Genomic DNA, 24,677 nt, shown 5'->3' on the forward strand with positions numbered 1-24,677 from the left:
AATAGTTTAGAATGGGGATGCCTGAGCTGCGCTATTCAGTAAAGAAAAAATGTGGTAATGGAAACACAAATGCAAAAATGGGCATCAGTAGACAAGAAGTGTGGTAGGTTCCTGATAGCTCTTCACCAGGAACAATATTTTAGCTGTCTAATGAAGTAGTGCTGAATTTCTCAACCGATGGGGTAACTCTTACAGAAGGCCTCATACATATGCTAACAGAGGAGACAAAAATTCTATTGTTAACCAGCAATATATTTGCAGCGCTGATTTGCTGCAGGGTACATTAGCAAAAAAACTGAAGTGTTGGAAGCAGGGTTGTCGTCGTTTTTACAATCAAGCAATATATAAACTGTCTGGAGTAAATATCGAGAAAAAACAAGGATCTTTACCCCTACATTAGTAGCATAAACGCTGCAATGCAGACTGTAAATTCCAAGCTGGTACTTCTGCTAATAATGACTATTTGGTGGTGGCGTGTTTAAAAGTTAATGTCTGCAGCCCTACTCAAAGCTTGCACAACACAACTTCAGCCATAGCAGAAGTGGACAATCAGTAATGTCTTAGGCAGGAACAAAAGATTAAGTCCGAAGTAAATGCAGAAAAGTAACTAAGCTATTAACTGAAATTAATATGTATCTAAATCACCAAATCTGCTACATACAAAGTATGGGATCTATGTAGGGTTTTTCTCTCTCTCTCTCTTTTTTTTTTTTTTTGTAGTGGGATGGGAAGGAGGCCAGGATTCTATGATACTTGCAGCTGGTTGGGACATAATTTATTCTCCAACAGGCCACTTCTTAAAATTATACTTTGATCCTAAAACATTTCACTGGGCTTTATTTCAATCCTGTTTTAATTGAGCCAATAAACAGTGTATGACTTTTATTGGTTATAATTCTGAGCCACCATTTCACTCTCAAGTTTACTTGCTTGTCAGTTCTTCTCTGATGAAGCCTCAGTTCCTCCTACAGTGACCAGTCAAGGATTTTCTATGGCGTCTCTGCTTATTTTGACCTTGAGCAAGTAATGCATCTTGACTTTAGGTTCCCGTGTATATTGATGGAAATAATATTGGTTGACAAGGGATTGTAGCACATGATTAAGAACGTGATTAAGAATATTTTTCAGGTTTTTATTTTAGTGAATGTCTATTTTAAATTCTCTGCAACTGTGGAATTTTAGCTGAAATTGTGAGACACCCCCCCCCAGCTGTACCCTGTGAGAAGCATTGGAGAACAGTATGATATGTCTGTCTGAAATTGAGAATTAAATTGATACCCTGTCCTTTTCCAAGAAGGGGACTTATAACATGAGAGCATAAGTAATTTATTTAACTCTCGCCTTCAGAACAGTTTCTTAACCTGAAACTGTTCTTAACCTGAAGCACCACTTTAGCTAATGGGGCCTCCTGCTGCTGCCGCGCCCCAGAGCACGATTTCTGTTCTCATCCTGAAGCAAAGTTCTTAACCCGAGGTACTATTTCTGGGTTAATAGAATCTGTAACCTGAAACGTCTGTAACCCGAGGTACCACTGTACTGAGAAAGAATTGGGCCATGTTCTGTTCACGGGTCAGGAACTGTGACCCCTCCATATGCTGTTGGATTCCCAACTGCCATCTGCTCCATCTAGCATGGCTAATGAACAAGGGTGATTGGAGTTGTAGTGCAAGAACATCGGGGGGACGACACAGGTTTCCAATACCTGATCTGCTCCCTCCTGCACAACAGCTCTTTGTTAGATGGGAATCCATATTTGGAGTCTGTAGATCTCTCACTGTACCCCGACCAAGCACCCAAACATTGCCTTCCATGCTTTGCAAAGAAGTACAAGCTACCTCCACCAAGAGCATTCTGCAAGTTGTGAGGGTGGATCATGCCCTTGCCTACTATGATCTTGTATACATGGGCATATAATTTTGAACTTGTTTAGGAACTGTCCATGTAAGGAACTGTTTGATTGATTCATTCATTCCTGTCTCTTACTGTCCTAGGAGAGGTGTGGGGAATCTTTTGCCCTCCAGATATTGCTGAATGACAACCTCCATCATCCAATGCTTGCTGTGGCTGATGGGAATTGTAATTCACCCCTGAATTGTCAGATCAGTTACCCCAGAGTGGCTAAGAAAGACAGAGAGACAGAACTCATTACCTCTAAGAGAAGTGAAATGGCTCTCTCTCCTGCCAACCACCCTGCTATTCTCGGTGCTTATCTTCGCTGATAACATAGTTTGAGAGCTAGTGAATAGTTAATAATGAATATATACTGGTACAGATTGGCTGCTTGGAAATAATCTGAGCCTTTTGGGGGAGGCCAGATGAAAAACTTAAATAACACAATCCCCAACTCAACACCAGTAGCAAATGTAGAACGCTAGGTTCTTATGGTAAAACTCTGCAACTGTTCTTTGGCTGCCTAGGTCATATTGTTTGGGGGGGGGTATTCCAAGGGTATTATGGAGGCTCCCTCCTTCATTTTCTGAGGAGGGATGCATATTGTGAAACATATTGTGCAACACATCTGTCATCTCATGATAGAAGACCTTCAGCCACCAATATATTTTCTTTCAGGAGAAGGAGCTCATTGGCAATAAGAGCCCTGCAGAGGCAATGAAGGATTCTTTACACTGGCAGAATAGTCAAGTAGCAAGTGTTTTCTGACCACAGCTATGCCATGGTGTTGAGTGATGACTTTTATTCCTCTCCAACTCACGTAATCGCAAGAATGCTGCTGTTATGTAGCATATTGCTTCCTAAGGTTTGCTTGGCTGCTTCTCTTTGGCAGTTATGAATGATATAAACTGTAAGTGCTTAACTACAAACAGAGGATTTTCCAGGTGGGTGATCTGGTTTTAGAAAGAAAAGACCAGCAGTCACTAAAATAATACGTTTTCTTGGAGACAGGCTACATGTTCAGACAAATCACATGGTGCAGCCCTTGGGTCATGCCCCTTCAGAAAGCAGGTGGGGGAATTGCATGACTGAATAAAAAAATCTCCAAATTTATGCTCTAATCCTGGGCAGTCTAGTTTCTATAGGCAAGGAGTCGTGTGTGTGTGTGTGTGTGTGTGTGTGTGTGTGTGTGTGTGTTATGTTTGGGTTCCCCCCTGCCATGGAGGAACATTTAAACATCACGCATTATGAAGTGGTGCAGTCCCAGACAAACGGCATTACCTGATTACAGTGGTAGCTCAGGTTACATACGCTTCAGGTTACATACGCTTCAGGTTACAGACTCTGCTAACCCAGAAATAGTGCTCCAGGTTAAGAACTTTGCTTCTGGATAAGAACAGAAATCGTGCTCCGGCGGCACGGCAGCAGCAGGAGGCCCCATTAGCTAAAGTGGTGCTTCAGGTTAAGAACAGCTTCAGGTTAAGTACGGACCTCCGGAACGAATTAAGTTCTTAACCCGAGGTACCACTGTATTTCGAATATGTACTCCTTCCCTTGGATAAGGATAGGGGGCGGGATTCAGTGTCTTTTATATATTTACTGAGTTTTATTTCATATACAATACCTTTATATATAGCTAATACAATTTAAAAAATAATTTTGAGACTTTTAAAAGAGCTGGATACTCAATAGGCAGCAGAGAAGCCACTTGTGCCAATATGAATACTTGTTAATACTTTGGAAATGTAGTAACTTCTGGAATCATATCTTTCCCCCTTCAGTAGAGCAATGTGATACTGTGAAAGTTGCAGCCTAACCAAGGTGGTGTCCCAACCCAAACTAAGACCTTCGGCTGATATTCCCTGGGGCCTTTCATCACCACCCCACTGTTACATAACCAACTGTTTGACTTCTTGCACAGAGGTGTGAGTTTTGCTATTACTTTAGCCTCCCTAGGTAGGTGATACCTTTCAGTCCATAAGATCCACAAAATTTCCAGATTCATAAAACACAGCACTTATTTTCTGAATGCCTGAAAATGAAAACACTGAGCTGTTCTGGTGTTTTGTTTCTTCTCAAGAAAATGTGTACCATATGTTAAGCAAACTCAAACACATTTTATTTAATGTTTTATTAGATCCAAAAAAACCCCAAAAGCCCCACCCTGAGTGAATGGATGATTTATTCTGAAAAAGCTCAAATACCACACGGTTTTTAAAATGCACACAGGAAGGCGGGGTGGGAAATCACACATTTAGAACAGTTCTTTACCACACTTAAATGGGATCACATAAGAACATGAGCAATGCCACCCCCACAGCCAAAGTTTTATACAAATACCATACAAGTACTGCTGAGGGCATGTGAGGCAATGATAAAGGAGAATGCCTCTGAGCATATGCAGAGTCTGCCCTTGACTACTGAGGAACTCCTCCAACATATATGTCTCAAGATACGACTAAGATCAAGAAGACAAGACAGGAGACTTGTATTCAAGGTCAAATGAAATGGTTCCATATGTTGTGAACTGCCCTGTGATCTTCGGATGAAGGGCGGTATCCAGATCTAATCAGTCAATCAATCAAGTTCAAATTATGCATAATGATTAAAAGTATACCTTCCTAGCTGTGAGCTCTGGGGTTCCAGAAACCAAGGTATAGATGAGGAGATCCCCAGTTAGAACCTAACCAATGTGATGAACTCACTAGGTGGCCTTGGGTCAGTCATGGGGAGCTTGTAGCCTTCCAGGTATTGCTGGACTATGGTTTCCAGCATCCTCGATGATTGGCCATTCTGGTGATTGGCCACTCTCTTACTTTTGAAGTGCTTTGATCATCTGGAGCCACCCTGTTGAACGATAGTGATGATATTGGCTTAATTTTACGGTGCTGTGACAAAAGATCATTTAGATAATGTATAAGATGTGTTTTGAGCTGTTAGAAATAGGGTTCCTATTGAGGGTATTTGGCGAGCCAACATGGCCGTGATGTGGGATTGAGGTGATCATTCTGTGATATTATGGCAGTAGACAAAGCTGTATTGTAACCTTTGGAAGAAGAAGAAGAAGAAGAAGAAGAAGAAGAAGAAGAAGAAGAAGAAGAAGAAATAATGATTGTTGTTCTCAGTAGGCTCAAGACCTAGCTCCTCACCTTGTTAAAATTCCAGCCGAATCCTATGCATGTTTCCTCAGATGTAATATTATCAAAATATTCAGTGCGGCTTCATCTCAGGTGTAGGAGTGCAGCTTTAATCACAAAATGTTGCTCCAACAGTAATGGGATGTACATAAGTCAAGTCACAGTTCTCTGACCATTGACCTCTGATAGAAGTCATAATATAAATAAATAAAACCCCTGGGTCAAACCTAAAGCAGCCTTCCTCAACTTGGTGGCCTCCAGGTGCCTAGGACTACAGCTGCCATCCATCCCAGCTTGTTTGGTCCATCATCAGGGAGGATAGGAGCTGTCTCCCTAAACATCTGAAGGGCACCAGGTTGGGAAAGACTGGCCTAAGGAAGGGGAGATCTGTTTCACATGGTGCTTTCTCCTACTTCTTTGCATGTGAAGCCTGCCTGCTATGACTTCATTGCCTATCCTTTTTGTTTAACATGCATTCAAAAGATTTACATCTCTCATTATTGCTTGAATTGAAACTGCGTGTCATATTCCCTTTTGCATTTATATTTTTTATCGCATCATACTATGTTTGGCAAGATTTCCCCCCGCTTGAATATGTTTGCTGGTACTTCAAGTAGGTCTTAACTTCTGTCACAGTCTTGACAATTAAACATAAATTGTATAGGTTTTGCAGATAAATGTACATCATAACTCGTTTTGTTTTCAAGTAAGTTTACTTGAAGTTCTTAAGCGTGTTGATTTTTAGTCCAAAGGGCAAAAGCGTTCCAGCAACTGTAACAAGTTTGTAGCTTAAAGATATGCCTCCTGCCAACCTAGCAGTTCGAAAGCACGTCAAATTGCAAGTAGATAAATAGGTACCGCTCCGGCAGGAAGGTAAAGGGCATTTCTGTGTGCTGCTCTGGTTCGCCACATGACCCTGAAGCTGTACACCAGCTCCCTCGGCCAATAAAGAGAGATGAGCGCCGCAACCCCAGAGTCGGCCACGACTGGACCTAATGGTCAGGGGTCCCTTTACCTTTACCTTATTAGCATGAAGCATCATGACACATGAACACTGTTGTAAGAACATGCGAGTTTGTAGGCTGTAACAACAATTTGTATCTAGCTCCCTTCTAATCTCCTTTTACACATCCGAGGCACAGTCCACGAATGTCACTCTTGCACATCTTTGCTAATTTGCGATTCTTCTGTTTGTTTTGAGGGATTTTATTTATTAAAAAGAAGAAGAATTGTACAATAGAGGTTTGTGCTCCAAAGAAGTCTTCTGCTTTCGGCCTCTTGTTTTCCTGCTCAGAGCAGGCTTATGAGCAAGTGTCACTTTAAAACCAATTTTAGCCCACTTTAAACCTGGAATATTTTTCTGTTGTACACATCCACTGCCCTTTGTCGGCTTCTTTGATCTTTCCTGCCATCTTCACCAATCTAGAGCCAGTTAAAAGCCTTCAGAAGACAAGCGTAATAGTCTCATGGAGATTGCACCACTTTACAACACCGAGAGTTTCATACATGACTCTTGTCCAACAACAAAGAAGCCAGTACATTAGAGGGAAGATTAGACTAGAATCTTTCCAATAAGCCAGCGCCCTACATGTGGGAAGCTTCTTGCATGGTAATCCATTCCGTGCAATACAGCTTAAAGTGGTAGAGTCCTACCGCACATTTCTTTTGAAGGTTTGCTTTGGTCTAAGTACATACAGTGTCAGCCATCCAGGCAAGGACCCCATCACTTTTGGACCGTGTCTAGCATGCTGTTGAGAACTAATTAAATGTAAAAAGTAAGCTCCACAGTCCGTTAATGAGTTTACTGAAAGTATTCACAAATTTGATAATAGTTCTTCAGGAATAGGATACATTCACTTTTCATGAAAGGAACTAAAAGCAGAAAGAAGCTTCAGCTTAAAACTGTTTGTTTTGCCTTGACTACCTCAAACAAACTGCTAAACACAACTTCCAAAGTTTCATTTTCTCTTTGAAGTAAACTGCCAAATTACTGTTCAATCCAGTGTTCAGTGTTTCTTCATCTCATTGGCAAGAGAGTTGTGCAGCTGCTGCAACTGAACTCATTCAGCGAGTACTGTGACTCAAGTCATCCTATTTATTTAATATGAGCAGAGGTGGAAGGAAGGCGATTATGATGTGGCTATTTCAAAGCCTGTCACGAACACGCCGAAAAGAACCACTGTATAAACCCAAACTCTGCATTTAAAACAAAAACAAAAAAAACAGCAACATTTTGGTTATTGGTCCTGCTTGTCAGGTAATTCAGTGTTGTTTCAAAAATTCAATATACATCTTTAGTTCAGCTCAGTGATACTTTATATGCTAATGTATGTTGTTGGTTTTCTGTCAGTCTTGTGGGAGCCAGTATCTTTTATGAGTGATTGTGTCAGCTGGTGAAAGGGATGCTCAGAGCTATACATCTCAACACCTTCCTTACACAATGGAATGGCACCCCAGTAGTTATTGAGCAAGATAATTTATTGTGTTTGAGAAACAATTATTTCTACATTCAACATGCTGATTTGGTACAAACTTCTATGCTGCTACATGTTAGAATGTTCGGATTAATTAGTACATGAGATGATTTGCCCCATTTGAGTTTGTGAAATGTTTTAGCACTCGACTTCAGAATGCAGTGGTACTCAACTATATTTCGTTTAGTTGGTCAGTTTTATCCATTCCAACCCCCGTTCAAATAATAATGTGTCCTAAACCTACTGGAGTCTCTTCTCCTAATCAGTGAAATGGGAATGAGCATTGCAGTTTGCATAGCTAGATTGCCTCCATTGCTTTAGAGCCTGGATAGCTCAGCTGGTTAGAGCGTGGTGCTAATAATGCCAAGGTTGCAGGTTTGATCCCTGTTTGGGGCAGCTGCATATTTCTGCATTTCAAAGGGTTGGACTAGATGATGCTCAGGATCCCTTCCAACGCTACAGTTCTATGGTTCTATTACATATGAAAAGGAAACGCCCCCTTTTCCAGATCAAAGGGGTGAGGAACCTTTATCTCATCCATCCCTTGTGGGCCAAGTTTTGAATGGCATGTTCTTAATCAGCCTTACTTGTCCAAAGAGGAAGGGGGAGAGTTGCATAGGCCTTCCTTTTGTTCTGAAAAGCAACAACTCTGTCAGACCGTAGTCGGTTTGAATGCATTTTATTTCAAAGTTTTGCTTTGAATATCTGAGACTGAGGAAGAACTGACTACAGCAAAGCTGACTTCCAGCATTCCTGTCAGATCCTAAATGTAAGGCCGGAGGATTGTAGTCTACAAGCCAAACCTTTTCTTTTTCTCTTCTCTGGGAATGACCATGTAGGCACGAAAGGATGAAGCGTTCACAGGCAGGATGCAGCCCTGTTGCTTTCCCCAAAAACAGTTCTGCCAGTAAGAGTCATATTTCAATTGCTTTGTATTTCCATGGCATTATTCACTCTTACCTGTAGAGAAAGACGCCACAAACTCTTCAAGATGCCCAAAAAGTTTTCTCAAATTAGCTTGAATTCTCATGGAATATTGAATCTTAGCATAAGTTTTGAGGTCACCGAAGGAACCCTCTATTCATACGATCTTTAAAAACGATTTGATGTTTTAAAAGGGAAGGGAAACCTTCCTTAAGAGAGGGCTTTTGCTTTTATTAATTTATACTTTAAAAGCATTGTGGGGACAGTAGGACAATTATTATTATTATTTTGCTCATCTGCCATATTAATATGATTGGGAATTGAAGGAGCATCAAGGAGTGTCTTGTAGGGTTTATTTTTTTTCCTGCTGTCTTTAAAATACTGTGTTGGCTATCATTAGGTCATTCGCTATTTTAGCTTTATTTAGCTTTATTACTCTACTGAAGGATACTTAATAGCACTGGAAAGCAGTCCCAAAATATCCAGGATGCAAAGGGGGGGGGGACAACACACACAATAAAACCGTTCTTGTAACTTTTCTATATATTTAAAAGGGGATACGTTGTAATAGAAAAAATATGCACTCCACCTTTGCTATGAGAAGGATGGAAGAAAAAACAGCATGTGGGCCAGGCCTTGAAAAAAGAACAGATTCAGTGCTGAGTGAGTAGGAGCAGGAAGTGACTGCACATGGGTTTTGGGAGACTATAGCTGCAATAATTTATTCAGTTTTTATGTCTTAGTTTTGGTGGGAGAGACACAACATGTGTAAAAAGCTCATGGTGGCATCTTTGACACGATTCTGCAGCCGTTATTTAAGACTCTGAAAACAAGTTGAAGTTGACCATTTCAGTTCTAAACAACTTGAGATAACCACTTACCGTATATTTTGCTCTATAAGACTCACTTTTTCCCTCCAAAAAAGTAAGGGGAAATGTGTATGCGTCTTATGGAGCGAATGCAGGCTGCGCGGCTATCCCAGAAGCCAGAACAGCAAGAGGGATTGCTGCTTTCACTGCGCAGAGATCCCTCTTGCTGTTCTGGCTTCTGAGATTCAGAATATTTTTTTTCTTGCTTTGCTCCTCCAAAAACTAGGTGCGTCGTGTGGTCTGGTGCATCTTATAGAGCGAAAAATACAGTAATTGAAAGTAGAGAAGGAGACAACCCTGATTTGTCATGTGAGAGTACTCAGGGATCCTTTGGTTTAATGGAACACAACACAATTGTTTTCTTGTATATCTATACACCCTGCATATAGATTTGATGAATGTGGAGTTCAGACTGGGAAAAGTAGGCTGTGACAGCTCCCAACTGTGTGACCTCCTATTAGCTATGTAAATGCTCATATCTTTGGTTTCAGATGACTTCTATACGGCAGGAATATGAAACCAAACTCAAAGGTCTGATGCCAGCATCTGTGAGACAAGAACTTGAAGACACAATTATTTCGCTAAAATCTCAGGTAAAATCTGAAACATCCCTCTCTTTGTAAGACTGGAACTGTGCACATCCTGACATTTGACGGTTCCAAGAATTGTCAATATATTTAATGGCACACAGCACCCCAGTTTGGCCAGCAGTTGTACATAGTCCTAGTTTTGGTTTCTTTTCCAGCCTGTTTTTCACCAGAATGGCTGATACTGTGGCTGAATCATTACTGCTGTATATGCAGTAGAATCATATGGGAAGAAGTCAAATTATCCCTTTGGGGGTTCATTAAAAATTCCCTAAAAGATAGAGCATGGTGGCTGTTCCTTAAGGTAAAGGTAAAGGGACCCTGACCATTAGGTCCAGTCGTGACCAACTCTGGGGTTGCGGCGCTCATCTCGCTTTATTGGCCAAGGGATCCGGTGTACAGCTTCTGGGTCATGTGGCCAGCATGACTAAGCTGCTTCTGGCAAACCAGAGCAGCACACGGAAACACTGTTTACCTTTCCGCCGGAGCGGTACCTATTTATCTACTTGCACTTTGACGTGCTTTCAAACTGCTCGGTTGGCAGGAGCAGGGACCGAGCAACGGGAGCTCACCCCATCGTGGGGATTGAACCGCCGACCTTCTGATCGGCAAGCCCTAGGCTCTGTGGTTTAACCCACAGCGCAACAGGTAGGTTAATTTTTACAATGCTGCCATGCTTTCCACCATGAGGACCCAATTGAGGAAGACAATGGCACACTTCTGCAGTAAGACATTACTGACACACAAAAATGGGGCTTGTGCTCTCTGGTTCATTTTACCTATTTATCACTATGTTTATATTGCACCTTTCCTACGAGGAGTTCAGGGTGCAATGTGATGCTCTCCTACACCCCATTTGACCCTCACAACAACCCTGCAAAGTAGGTTAGACTGAGACGCTGTGAGTGGCCCAAGATCAATCAGTGAGCTTCATGGCTGAGTAGGGATTTGAACCCTGGTCCGACCCTCTAACCCAGGGTTTCTCAAACTTGGGTCTCCAGCTGTTGTTGGACTACAACTCCCATCATCCCTAACTAGTAGGACCAGTGTTCAGGGATGATGGGGACTGTCGTCCAAAAAACAGCTGGAGACCCAAGTTTGGGAAACTTTGCTCTAACCCAATGACAGGGAACCTGCAAACCTCCATATGTTGTTGGACTCCCAACTCCCATCATCCCTGAGCATTGGTCATGCTAGGTGGAGCTGATGGGAGTTGGGATCCAACAATATCTGAAGGCCATGGGGTAGCCATCCCTACTCCAACCATGGCATGACAGGGATTGCCTCTGTGTATCTATAGGAGCGTCTCCACCCCCATTTTTCAGCCCGGACACTGAGGTCCAGCACCCAGGGCCTTCTGGCGGTTCCCTCACTGCGAGAAGTGAGGTTACAGGGAACCAGGCAGAGGGCCTTCTCGGTAGTGGTGCCCGCCCTGTGGAACACCCTCCCATCAGATGTCAAGGAAATAAACAACTATCTGACTTTTAGAAGACATCTGAAGGCAGCCCTGTTTAGGGAAGTTTTTAAGGATCAATTGTTTTATTGTGGTTTTAGTATTCTGTTGGGAGCTGCCCAGAGTGGCTGGGGAAACCCCGCCAGATGGGCAGGGTATAAATTTATTATTATTGTTGTTGTTGTATGTGAGTGCAGGCAGGGTGTAGGGATCAGAAGAATAAGAAGGGTGTAGAATAAGGAGGCACAGAGTGGCTGAATACAGTTCAGCTTGGCTGCACTGTTCAGTCCACTGCTGAGTGTACAACAAGCATTCCAATACTATGATATACTCATTCATTTTGGAGCAGGATCCTTTAGGAGCCATTTGCGCTCTACTTGGAGAAACTTGAAATACTTTGCTGCTCTCACATTCCTTTAATTCCAGAGCTTTTCAGGGGACGAACAAAAGGTTAAAATGGATATTTGTTATATGAGTTCCCACTGAATGAGGAGAGGAAACCTTTAATTTAAAGAATATTAAAAAATCATTTTTCCACGTATTTATTTGGTAAAATACTAGTTTGAAATGAGTTATTTTTTTGCTATAATTTCTGGCACATAAGACATTGGATGAAACACCACTAACTTTGAAGACAGGAGGAGCTCCATTAGAAAGAAGCTTGCTGTTAATTTTGCTTTTAGCCTCTGTTTATAAATGCATAAGAGAAATAAAAATGGAACATTATATGGGATATCTGTGACCGAAAAGTTCTGTGTTCCCCCTTGCCAATCATGACAGGAGTTTTATAATTTCTAGAGGGAATGTCATGTTAGTAGCAAAAACGTGGCACCTTAAAGACCAACAAATTTATCATGGCATAAACCGCTATGGCCTACAGTCCATGGAAACTTACATTGTAATAAATTTGTCTCAGTACAATCCTAACCATGTCTCAGAAATGGAGTTAGGATTGCAGCCTTGGTTCCAGAAGACTCTTAGGAGCTTTTGCTTGTGAGAACAAATTTCTATTGAAATTCACTGCAAAATAAATAAATATTTACTTGCTTAACTTAATAAATTTCTATACTTCCCTTTATCCAAGGATCACAGGGTGGTTTACAATATATATATATATATATATACACACACACACACACATAACATAGTAACAACAACAAAAATGACATATATATATATATATATTGTAAACCACGATTGTGTCGCTGCTCACCCTAGTAATAGGGTTGTCAAATTTGCAGATGACACAACCGTGATTGGGCTCATCCCTGAAAGGGAGGGTGAAACGGATTATAGAGATGAGGTGGAGCGGCTGACAGAGTGGTGCAGAGCTAACAACTTGCTCATAAATACAAGGAAGACAAAGGAGCTTGTGGTGGACTTCAGGAGACAGAAGAGCAATATCCAGCCACTTTTGATTGATGGGGTCTGTGTGGAGAGGGTAACAACGTTCAGATTTTTGGGCATTGAATTACAAGAGAATCTGTCCTGGAGTGTCAACACAAGGGGGCTTGTGAAGAAGGCGCAGCAGAGACTGTACTTTTTGAGAATTCTAAGGAAAAACCATCTTCCGCAGAAACTGCTGCTTGCCTTCTATCACTGTGCCATTGAGAGCGTGCTCACTTATGGCTTATGTGTGTGGTACGGAAGCTGTACTACCCAGGACAGGATGGGGTTGTGCAGAGTTGTTAAGGCAGCAGAGAGCATTGTTGGCTGCCCACTCTCCACCTTAGAGCAGATTTATGCCACAAGGTGCCATAGGAAGGCACTGGACATAGTAAAAGATCCATCGCATCCTGGTCACTGTCTCTTCGAGCTCCTGCCGTCGGAACGGAGATACAGGACGATGAAGACAAGAACGAGCCGTCTTAAGAACAGCTTCTTCTCCAGAGCGATCTCGGCCCTGAATGGGAAGCCTGGACTTTGAAAGTCATCTAATCTTCCTTGCTGTACTATACTGTATTGTTTTAATTAGTGTTTTTATGGAGCAGTCAAGTAATTTCGTTGTCCCTGAGAGGGGGCAATGACAATAAAGATATATATTATTATTATTATATATATATATATATATATATATATATATATATATATATATATATATGAGAGAGGTGACAACTGGAAAAATCTGCAGCTTCCCCTGTAGTGAAGTTTGGAGTTGTTTGGTTTCTTTTTTCTTTTTCTTTTTTTAATGAAATCTGATTTCCACCTGCAGGGCTTTTGTGAGTATACACAGCATTTCAAAGGAGCAAAAGTCACTCCAGACTCCTAATAGTGGGTGTTAATGCAGAAAAAGCCTAGCTGGCAGCTGCCTGCTCAGTGAAATACAGTAGCCAGCTACAGACTGCTCAGTAAGCAGGGCTCCCTTCTGAAGCACAGGTGTCCTCTCCTTTGAAATTGCTGAAATTCCTGCTTCAAAAACATCAGACGGAAAGAGCAGTGGAATCCTTGCACCTGTCAGGGTTATTAATTGTTCCAGAGGAATGAGAGGGCTTGGCTGGGTAAAAGTACCAACCAGGCGGCTTTAACAATGAACAAATAGGAAACATTCACTTCTCAAACAAAGCTTTGCTTATGTTTAAAATATGTTGGCCTCCTCCTCCCTTCTGAGACTTTCAGTGTATTCTTTGTGTCCTGTCCTAGCATGGCACCAGTGCCCTGTTAGAGTATGCTTAGGATTTTACCTCTCTGGTGAGGACAGTCTGATCCTTTTTCTTTCTTTTTCCAAAAGGAGAATCAAAGGCAAAGGATTTTAGTATTGCCTGCGATGTGTCATTGTTAACACTGAAATGGCAGAACATGGGAGTCTTGTACCCAGGCTTAGTTCCTAAACCCCTGAGTTCTTGTAAGCATCTATTAAGGCTGAAGTTTTTAAAAGTACACCACTCCCGACCGACATGTTCTTTCAAGGTGTTGCGCAGTTCTAGACTATATGTATGAATGTGGGTCACGGAAGGTGTTTTCAGATCATGTAATTTGCTGGATTGCATTCCGGCTGCCTCCCTTGCTAGCGCAATGCACAGTAGCCACCAGCAAATAGATAATAAATGCAGATAAACCAAATTTAAATAATGAAGGTAAATGAATGGACACCTCTGGGAAACCACAACCATTGTTCGTCGGTCTTCTGTCAGCTGGGAGCCCCTTTGTCATGACAGCTGTGTTTTCCAGGTGAATTTTCTGCAGAAAAGAGCATCCATCCTGCAAGAGGAACTGAGCACATACCGTACCAGGAGGTAAGCCGATACTTCCTCTTCAGGCTGTAACACTTCGCACCTGGCATTGCAGAGCTGCAAAGTGTAGTGAGAAGGACTCCGGCGCCTTGGCAAGTTTGAAAGCAGCTTACTGTTCGGTAAACAAAACGACTTTGGGAAGCTACGCCCCTCCCGTAACCCCCGTGCTTAGCGTTCGAGCAAGATGAGAACTTGCAGGTGCCTTGCAAGCCTGGGCCTCGCCTTGGCATTCATCGTGAGATGGTGGCTCAACACACAGCTGCTGTTCTGTTGGAGGTGCCGCCGCCGCCACCACCGCCTTCGAAGGCGATGCAGTTTGTAATATTGCAGATTGTATCTTCAAAGCACCGGATCTTCACCCACTTAGCTTTACTTAGACATTCACACCATTGTGAATAAATAGCCACAGATGTTGCAACAGCAACTGCACCTTTGGGAAGGGTGATTCACATGGGTGATTAAGTGAAAGGGACCTTCCAGGTGATGTCACTGAAAGTTTTCACACCGATAGTCTCACTGATCACCCCTTATTTCTTCAGGGCAGGATATGCAAATAGGGTTTTAATTGAAACTGTGTGTATGGAAGATGTAAGACTGTAACATGAAAGCAGGGATATCTCAGATTTCTCAACAAGCTTCTCCACAGACCTTGGCCTCGTTTAATTTCAACAGATAGCAACAATGAGAGCTAAACTTATGTGTGAGATTCTGGCTCAGTTTGAGCCTTGTGCTGGAAAATTTTGTCCTTGTTCTGCCCCTTCCCACCTCCCTTCTTTGTGTACCACGATTGAAGACTTCCTCGGTTAATTAGCCATAGTTTCCCCCAGTATGTCTGAACGGAGTAACTATGGTTGCCAAAACCAGAATAGGCCATGATCAGAAACCAGCTTCATGTCTTCAAATCCTGCCATGTTCTGGTCCTCATAACCATTGAGAGCAAGCAGTCGCCTACACTGTTTCCATTTTGGCACCTGTTAAAAACATTCCTGTTTAGACAAGCCTTACCCAGATGCTAAGAAAGTTGAGGCAGTTTTAATGTGTTTTAGTATTTTTATTTTTGTATGTTTTAAAGCAGAGCTGTAATTTTTCTTGATTTTTTTGTTTTATCTTTTGGTAAACCGCTTTGAGCTCTTTTACAATCCAGCAGTGTACAAATTTTATGAAACAAACAAACAAATATTTCCCAGTTCCTGCATACTACCGTATTTTTCGCACCATAGGGCGCACCGGACCATAGGGCGCACCCAGTTTTTTGGGGGGGAAATAAAGGGGGGGGAATTATTTTCCCCCTAGTGCGGGGCTGGGGCGGGGGAAGCTTGAGCTTCCCCCGACCCCAGTCCCCAAACAGGCAGCTCTCTGCAAGCCGTGGGAGCGCTCTCACTGCTTGCTGAGAGGTCCGCGAAGCCTGGACGCGCTGAGCTCAGCGCGCGCAGGCTTCAGCATGCAGGCAAGTCTCCGCAAGCAGCGGGAGCGCTCCCGCTGCTTGCGGAGAGGTCCGCGAAGCCTGGACGCACTGAGCTCAGCGCACGCAGGCTTCAGCATGCAGGCAAGTCTCCGCAAGCAGCGGGAGCGCTCCCGCTGCTTGCGGAGAGGTCCGCGAAGCCTGGACGTGCTGAGCTCAGCGCGCGCAAGCTTCAGCATGCAGGCAACTCTCCGCAAGCAGCGGGAGCCCAGCGCTGGGCTCCCGCTGCTTGCGGAGAGGTGTGCGAAGCCTGGAGAGCGTGAGGGGTCGGTGCGCACCGACCCCTCTCACTCTCCCGGCTTCAGCGAAAGCCTGCATTTGCACCATAGGACGCACACACATTTCCCCTTCATTTTTGGAGGGGAAAAAGTGCGTCCTATGGTGCGAAAAATACGGTAATTTGAAGCTCTGGCTACTTGACCCAGAAGTCCTGAATGCTGGGCCACTGCTTTGCCTTTTGGAAAAGCAGAATTAGAGAGCGAAGGAAGAAATAATATGTAAGTTACTTTATAAAGCACTGTAGAGGTGGGGACATCACTCAATGGAGTGGTTTGCCTGCACACAATATTTATTCTGCGTGGAGAATCCATGTCTTATGAGCTTAGGTAACAAAAAAATTATCTCGCCATCCACCATCCAGCATGTTGTACCTGCAGGTCTGTTCCCACATGCACAGAAAATAATAAGGGGCTCAGTGGTGATGCATTGCAGATAGCACCTCTGAGAGGACTGACTATTCATACCAAAGATGAAAGTACGGCAAGCATTTCTCATTGTACAAGTTGGTTGAGGTCCCAAGAGCATTGTCTAAAGCAGTGTTTCCCAAAGTGGGCAATACCATGCCCTGTGTGCAGTTGGGGGGCACTAAATAAAAATAAGGGGGTGGTAGAAGCATAAAGAAAGAAGAGAGGAGGAGAAAACAATTGAAAAACAGTTCATACATGTTCCATCTGTTGTGTAATGATGCTTACTGCCAGGTTGGGCTCTGTTGCGGGGGGACGACAACGCCATCCCTGGATCCAACTGGAGGCAAGAGGTTTTTCTGGGCTTTGGTGATCCCAGGCCCAGGAAGCTTGTCTGGCTATTTGACCAATGGCAGACAGGCTGCAAATCCAGCACTGCCCCTTCATTTAAAGAAGGTCGATTTCCAGGGGGTGCTAAGTATATATTCCCCCCCCCCTGAAAAGTGGGCAATAGGCCAAATAAATTTGGGAACCTTTGGTTAAAGCATCACCACCTATATGGGCTTGAACCCATTTCCACTTCTATCTGCATTGCATCGCTTTACAATGGGTTGTATCTGGTTAGTGGCTACATTTTGATCCAGCAAGTAGTATCCCCTAATAGAGAAGTGGTTTTACTGGTGCCCCTGGTCCCCCAAACAGACTTCGGGGCGGGGGGGGAGTGGCAAAAGTTGCCTCACTCCTTGTTCCTTTAGTGGACAGCTTCTGTTGGAGCAACAGCACTGGATAAATTAGATTCTGTCCATTGTCTTAAGTGCCAGTCCTGCTGGTCTCCCAACACTCAGGACCAGCTTTTCAGGGCATTAGGGTCCATAGAGAAGAAGGTCCTCAAATGCTCCTTTGTGCACATGGCTTTTTAAGATCCCAGTTGTTACCTTTTTGCATGCAGGTATCTCAGGTGACCATGTTCCAAGTTGACTATTAAAGTCCTTCTAAGCACTACCTCTTCTAAGCACTACCAGGGACACGGGTGGCGCTGTGGGTTAAACCACAGAGCCTAGGACTTGCCGATCAGAAGGTCGGTGGTTCGAATCCCCGCGACGGGGTGAGCTCCCGTTGCTCGGTCCCTGCTTCCACATGACCTGGAAGCTGTCTGTGGACAAACGCCGGCTCCCTCGGCCTATAGAGCGAGATGAGCGCGCAACCCCAGAGTCGGTCACAACTGGACCTAATGGTCAGGGGTCCCTTTACCTTTACCTTTAAGCACTACCTCTTAGTGAGGGCTCTGACCCCAGCAAGTAGAAAAGTGTTTGGTGTTTTCAGAATTGTCAGTAGTAAAGGGAACATTTGTGACTGATGAGAACATTTTATTTCTTAGGTAACTGTTGGAGCTGACTGGTTTCTTCAGAGGACTTCTTTTCAGCAGGTTTGAAGATTTGGATCTTGTGAAACTAATCTGAGAGATCAGTGGTTGTTTTGTTAAATCAGACAATGTAATTAAGTTTCTGAAAGCACATCCTTCATTCATAACAGTATTTTAAGTTACCACTTATTTGAATTATTTTATCATTATATTACAAATTTTAAAGCTTTTGATATATTGGATATCTATATATGTCAATATACTTACTGAAAAACTTAATTTTGTTTGCTCATTTTGCTTTTGTTACCGGCTTCCTGCTGCAGTTTGTTCACTTTTACACATGCTAAAAATCACGTCCTTATTAGAATCATCATTATTATTATAGTGTCCAAAATATGTTAAAACATATATGGCATTATTTTCATGTTCACATGTTATGTAATATTAAAGTATTTTTTGTAGATTTTGTTTCCACATTATTTCCATTATCAGTGACATATCATTTGCTGCAAGAATAGCTGCAATGATTCCTTTAATGTTTCTTATCGATAACTTCTTGTAAGATTTTGTATTTAGTAGAGTACACTTTTGTGGCTATATGGAAAGACTATATAATTGTTTCTGTTCCTTAGCTTGGCTAATTGATTGAACAATAAGTGCTTTCACTAGGGATAATAAGAATCTCTCTTAGTCTGGAGTGCATAACTTCTAAATAATTTGCTGTAGCAAAACACTGTAAGTGTATTGTAGACTCTTGACAAGGAAACTTTTACACTGTTTTACAGGCCTTGGAAAAGTATTTCCCTACAATTCAGGTGTAAATGTTATTTGAGCAGTTCCTTTAACATTTAGCGTGGATTTCCTGATGGGTTTGGTAGGAAATCGAAGCTAGCAATATGAAACACTGATAGGGAAATTACAATGAATTGTCTACATCAGGAGTAGCCAATCTGTTGCCTTGCTGGACTGCAAAACATGCCCACGTCATCTTCCCTGTCACTGGCTATGTTGGCTAGGACTAATGGGAGCTGGAATCCAACAACATCTAGAGGGACCACATTGACACTCCCTGCTTTAGGCAGCATATTATTATTAGTAGTAGTAGTAGTATTTAAGGAAGCACATGCCTGGAGTGTGTTCCAACCGCCAAGTAAGGATAGGCAGCATTTGCTGAAAAGTAAGCCATTTTCAACCAAAAGGTTTCAAAGCTAAATTCTTCTGTATGTAACAATTTTTTTATACAAAACGTTATGTAAAAAGCCACCCTTGTTTTCTTTTTAACTTTTTTCTTTGTTGAAATAATGATAATAATAATAATTAAAAGCATCATCAACTGAGAGGAGCACACACACATGTATTTGCCATTTATCCCTTTGAAATACACAGAAGTAGTGATTAGGCAAGGATTGGGGCCCTTGTTTCATGTTTCTCAAAGCAAATACCACATGCTTGTGCACCTTGCAACTCGAGCAACGTGGTGCTTAAGTCCAAAATGTTGCACAATGAACTATTTTGAAACATTAGATGATAGGTTAGAAATAATAATAGTTTTGTATAGGACTTCCAAGGTTCAAAGTGCTTCACAGGGACTCTGTAAGTCACTATTAATATTCCCCATTATGCAGATTGGGGTGGGGAAACCGAGGCTGAGAGTGGCTTGCCTAAGGCCATCTAAGACCATGACAAAGGTGAGATTCAAGCCTACGATTTCTGATTGGTATGCTGTTTTGCTGCTTTCAGGGTATATATTATTCACTTTACTTTATGAAGAGTATAGTCATTCACCCAATTTCATGACCACCAGTGCTCATGGGATGCCTGGGCCAGTCTGTCCCAAGCTAGGGTCTCCAGCTGTTGTTGGACTACAATTCCCATTATCCCTGACCACTAGTTTTGCTAGCCAGTGATGATGGGAGTTGTAGTCCAGAAACAGCTGGAGACCCATGTTTGGGAAACCCTGGCCTAGGTCATGAGATCTGCTGCATCGAATGAAGCCTTCTCTCAGTTAACTCAGCCAGTAGTAGATTCCCAACAGGTACGTTGATTCAGATATCACCAGATACCAACTTTGTGATGACATCACACACTTATCCTGTATAAGGGGACTGCTCTGGGGGAAATAATCACATTGCTCAAAGCTTTGAATTGAGGCTGACCCCTACTAATGTGTGGGCCTAGGCTTGCATTTGAAAGAGAACAGCACTTGTCGCAGCAAGTAACAGGGACATGACTTTCTTGGGAATGTAATGGAGCAATATAAAACCGACTCTTTGCTCAGACTGAGCAAACGTCTGGGCCCTGCAAAGAGGAGCTACTGTGGACACATCACTGTGTAAGTTGAACAAAGCCATAAAGCTTTGGAAAAAATACTTGGGTGCTGGGATTTGGTGAGGCATGGGGTTTCCTGGGAGCACATGTATACAGAGACTAGTGAGCTTGTGAAGCATAGCAAAACTCTCATTGGCAGACACAGGTAGGGGTAAAAGGATTCAGTAGAGACCCTGAAACTGGATGTTACAGACTTGCCCTGTCTACAGAGGAATAAACTTGTGGCATGAAGACTTTTTAAAACACAGGTTGCTTCCAGGTTATTATCAGGCAGTTAGTAGCAGATGATAGGCTAATGGATATTTTCCAATACAAGACTATTTCCTTAAGACCTCTCTCTCTCGTTTTTCTTCCTTACTTTCTCTCTCGTACACATATGCACACACATACATTCCATATCACTCCTTCACAATACAGTATTCCCTGGTCACTACACAGTCTGTTGGCACATTAAAATGCAATATAAGTAGATTGTTGAGTTCTGTACAAAATGTTTTTTCTTTTCTTTCCTTAAAAATGTAATGGTCCTAACTATTTCATCAATATAGATGGCTTTCTGTATTTTATTGAGGTGAAGTATTGTTTCCCAGATAGTCACTTTTCTTTTTGTTACCCAAGTAACACATATGTTTGTTTTCTTAGTTATAATACCCTTGCCCCTTTTTTGGCTGTCCATGATATAACGGTGCTTTAATTGTAACATGGTAGGTTCATTTATTTATTTTCTCCTGCAGCAGAGCTGTTGCGCTCTTGTTAGTTGTTCAGCTCTCTTATAAAAACAACTTCAGTGGTTCATGCTGTGTTCAGCCTTTGCTCCTAGCAGAGAGGACTCCAACTCCGATAGGAAGAAAATATTTGTGATTGCTTTAATAACTGCTAAAGGTTACGCTGAAAAACACCAGGCACCCTCAGTGCTAAGCAGTTCCAATAGATAATGCAGTGAGATTATGATTTCTCTGCCCTCTCAAGTCTCCATTTGCCAAAGGCACCAGCTCTGTCTCTGGGGGGGGGGGCGCTGGCAGGGGAGAGGAACTGAGAACATCAAGCAATGTGTGAAAAAGTTTCGGAACACAAGGTCATTTTAATTCATAGTTTCCTTTTTTTAAAAAAAAACTCATCTTTGCTCAGCTTTGATATTTGTTGTTCAGAAAAGTCATTCCTCTTAAAGCCTTGTCATTAAAGAAAGTTGGCTCTTTTACAGCACATTATCAAAGAGAGTAGAAATTGTAAGTTACTGAAATGAAATTGCGTGATCAGTTCTAAGTCTGCTAACCCCAAAAAAGGAAAAAACACAGTTTGGCTTTTGTGCTAGTGCTCCCTGCCCCCCCCCCCAAGTATTAGTGTTACAGCGAGGGTTTCCTACATTTCTTTTTTGTGCAACATTGCACAAACGTAGCCCATCCGCACTGCATTTTGTGTTTAAGTTTGGTAACCTAACACACACACTTAAACTTAGTTGGGCTTTTATGATGCTTGGGGTTTTTGTTGTTGTTGTTATTGTGGTTTATAAAGCTCCCATAGGCTATACAAACATAACCAGCACCCCTTTGGGCTCCCCTGCCCTGAAGGTTATGGGTTACTCCTGGGCTAGAGGGTGTGTGTGAAATGAACCAAAGGATGCAATTGAAAAACATACGGCAGAAGGGTATGGCTTTTTAAATGTAAAGCCAGAAGAAGCCAAACCACTGGTTAATTTGAGTGTGTGTGTGTGTGTGTGTGTGTGTGTGTGAGAGAGAGAGAGAGAGAGAGAGAGAGAGAGAGAGAGAGACTCATTTTCTTTACAATCTGCATTACTTTTCAGTGGTAAAGTGATGGTTTAAAATGTTCACGTTGTAACACTTGTACATTCAGGCCATGTATAGGTCTTTACAAGGAAACTAAGTGAAACGTTTACTCTAACCTTAACATATGGATCCTGGTCAAAATCTGCCCAACTCAGATTCACCCCACTGTGTTATAGTCATAATTACTGCATTCCACTCTTGAGAGAGAGAACAGAATGGGTTGTAGCCAAATAAATTTTACTCGGAGCAGACCCACTGGGTTGCACTCGGTGCTATTTTTCTAGAAAAAGAGGTGCCACCCTCACCATGAACACCTCCCTCATTCTCTTAGGATGGCATTGGAGAGGTGCCAGAACCCACCTGAGAGGTTCCAGCAAGTTCCGGCCGGAGAAAAAGCCCTGGTTGAACTCAGCATAGCACTAAGTAAATTGTTGTGGAAGTAGAGCTATTTGTGCTTGTGCAAAGGGACTCTTCTCCCCCAATCTCCTCTCCCTGTGCGTACTCTGAATTTGTTCCCCAACCATCAGGATTATATTTGGGCAAGCAGGGGGAGTCCCATCGTGCAAGCAGAAGTTGTTCCTCTTGTGCAAGGATTTAGTTGACTACCGCCCGTTGAAGTTAATGGAACTAAGATTGTCATTCCCATTAATTTTAATGGGTCTACTCTTGAGTATTGCATTAGGTACAACCCATTGTCTTTCCAGAGCTATCGCACAAGGGTGACAGACTCCTTAAAAGTATCTCAAACGGTACTTTGATAACAAGCTGGGATATAATGGGGAACCATTCACCTTTCCTTCATTTTGGGGAGTCTCTCATATATATATATATATATATATATATTACACACACACACAGGAAAATCGTTGTAACTTTACGCTGAAATGCAGTAGCTTTGTAGGACTAAGGTGGAAATTTGCAGACAGTAATGCACCATACATTTTCTTCTTAGAATTGTAAGCATCACAGATGTTACTCCTTTTTTCCAATAAATGAGCCTGAGTCAGGGGTAGCAAATATGGTGCCCTTCATATGTTGTGAGGCTCTAACTCCCATCATCCCTGAACATTTGCCATACCAACTTGCGCTGGTGGGAATTGTAGTCCCCACAGCATCTGAACGGCACCATATTGGCTTTTCCAGATGCAAGCTATGTTAGTCCTGATCCAATATTCCCTCTGCTCATGGGAACTGCAGGTCATGTGTGAAGCTTTCATGTGACTCGCTTTTCACATTAAGCTGCCTTTGGTATGGAAGCAAAAGGGGAGCCCTTGCTCACTAGAGAACTTGATTTGCACTCCTGCAATGTTAAAACCTGAATCTCTGTGACTGTAGTCCTATATATACACTTAAGTAAGTAAGAAAACGATGGAGCTTACTTCTGAGTTAGACACATATAGAATTGGCCTGTATAACTTTTGTTGAACTGGTTTTGAACACACCAAGGTGTATTTCCCTGATAAAGGTGTTCAACACCAAGTATAATACATTTGTTTGCAGCCACACACAAACTTTGTTTTCATTCAGTCATGGCCCTACTACCTGTGGAAGATATTGATTCATATAACATTATTTTTAAAGCACTAGAATGCTTTTGTAGACCATTTGGCCATTCCAGAGGGCTCCACAAGTGACATCACAGCTCCCGAAGTGTCGATTTTCCCACTTACCCATTTGGCTCACAGAATGTTTCCCTGGTGCCTGCCTTTGCTCAGAATGTTTCCCACCATTCTGATGATGCATCAAAAGTGTCTGAGGGATTCCTTTCCATTGTGCTTTAAGATTTGGTAAGGGAAGGGTTGGCATCATGAATGGGATGGCACGGCATGCAACACACAAAGCATCACCATCTAGAAATAACACGGTTAATTTCCACCACACCTAGAAATAGCTAGATCACCATTTTCATATGCTATCTTGGCCCAGTCAGTAGGCACAAATTTCTAAAGTGGAACTGAAATTGCATGATTGAATAGTATTACATTGACAAGCATGATGTTCAAACACAGATGGAGGAGGTTCAGAAGCACTTGTGGGCTATTCCAGTACTAATGGAGGGTGAGAAGAGATTTCAGGGGTGCCAGTGGTACCCTTTAAAAGTTCAAAGGATTGGATATTCTAAGCTTGACTATGAAATTCAAAGTGTTGGATACATCTAAGTTTAGATTCCAAAAACCAGTGTATATTAAGAGCATTGTTGTGGTTCATTTTCTTGTCTCACTGCTCAGGGACAGGTGCACCTCAAGAAGAACATTTTTGTCATCTGAAACATGGGGTAGGGCAGTTAACCCCCCCCCATACCACACCTGTGAAAAAAGTAATGCCTCTGTAAATGCCACCATTAACTTAGCTTGCATTTTCCAGGAGACACATGCTTGCTTGTGTTCCCAAGCTTTCTCTGTGTTAAATATCCACATTCCAGCAGATTGCAGATCAAGAGGGAACCCCGCCCAAAAAACCCCACCTTTCTCTGAAAGAGTTCAGACAGGGTAC

The 24,677-nt window shown here is 42.5% G+C and overlaps 1 protein-coding gene, 1 long non-coding RNA gene and 1 other non-coding gene across 7 annotated transcripts in view; 2 read left to right on the forward strand and 1 right to left on the reverse strand.

Moving 5' to 3' along the window:
- Window positions 1–18,535, forward strand: part of CEP112 (centrosomal protein 112) — a 217,310-nt gene extending 198,775 nt beyond the window's left edge. For 4 of the 5 annotated variants that reach the window (XM_053375358.1, XM_053375361.1, XM_053375362.1 and 1 more), the window contains 3 exons: window positions 9,786–9,887; window positions 14,503–14,567; window positions 18,088–18,535. In XM_053375358.1, the coding sequence (XP_053231333.1) occupies window positions 9,786–9,887; window positions 14,503–14,567; window positions 18,088–18,091 (171 nt within the window). In that variant the 3' untranslated portion in view covers window positions 18,092–18,535. Of the gene's footprint in view, window positions 1–9,785; window positions 9,888–14,502; window positions 14,572–18,087 lie in introns of those variants that run through there. The other variant, XM_053375360.1, reaches the window with a different exon arrangement.
- LOC128407250 (uncharacterized) overlaps window positions 1–24,677 on the reverse strand; it is a 70,715-nt gene that overhangs the window by 23,523 nt on the left and 22,515 nt on the right. The gene's annotated exons all lie outside the window — the stretch shown is intronic.
- On the forward strand, window positions 7,824–7,897 carry TRNAI-AAU (transfer RNA isoleucine (anticodon AAU)). Its single transcript has one exon. It is a non-coding gene; the product is annotated as a tRNA-Ile (tRNA).

This window comes from Podarcis raffonei, chromosome 2, assembly GCF_027172205.1.
Source record: "Podarcis raffonei isolate rPodRaf1 chromosome 2, rPodRaf1.pri, whole genome shotgun sequence".
NCBI classification, from domain to species: Eukaryota; Metazoa; Chordata; class Lepidosauria; order Squamata; family Lacertidae; genus Podarcis; species Podarcis raffonei.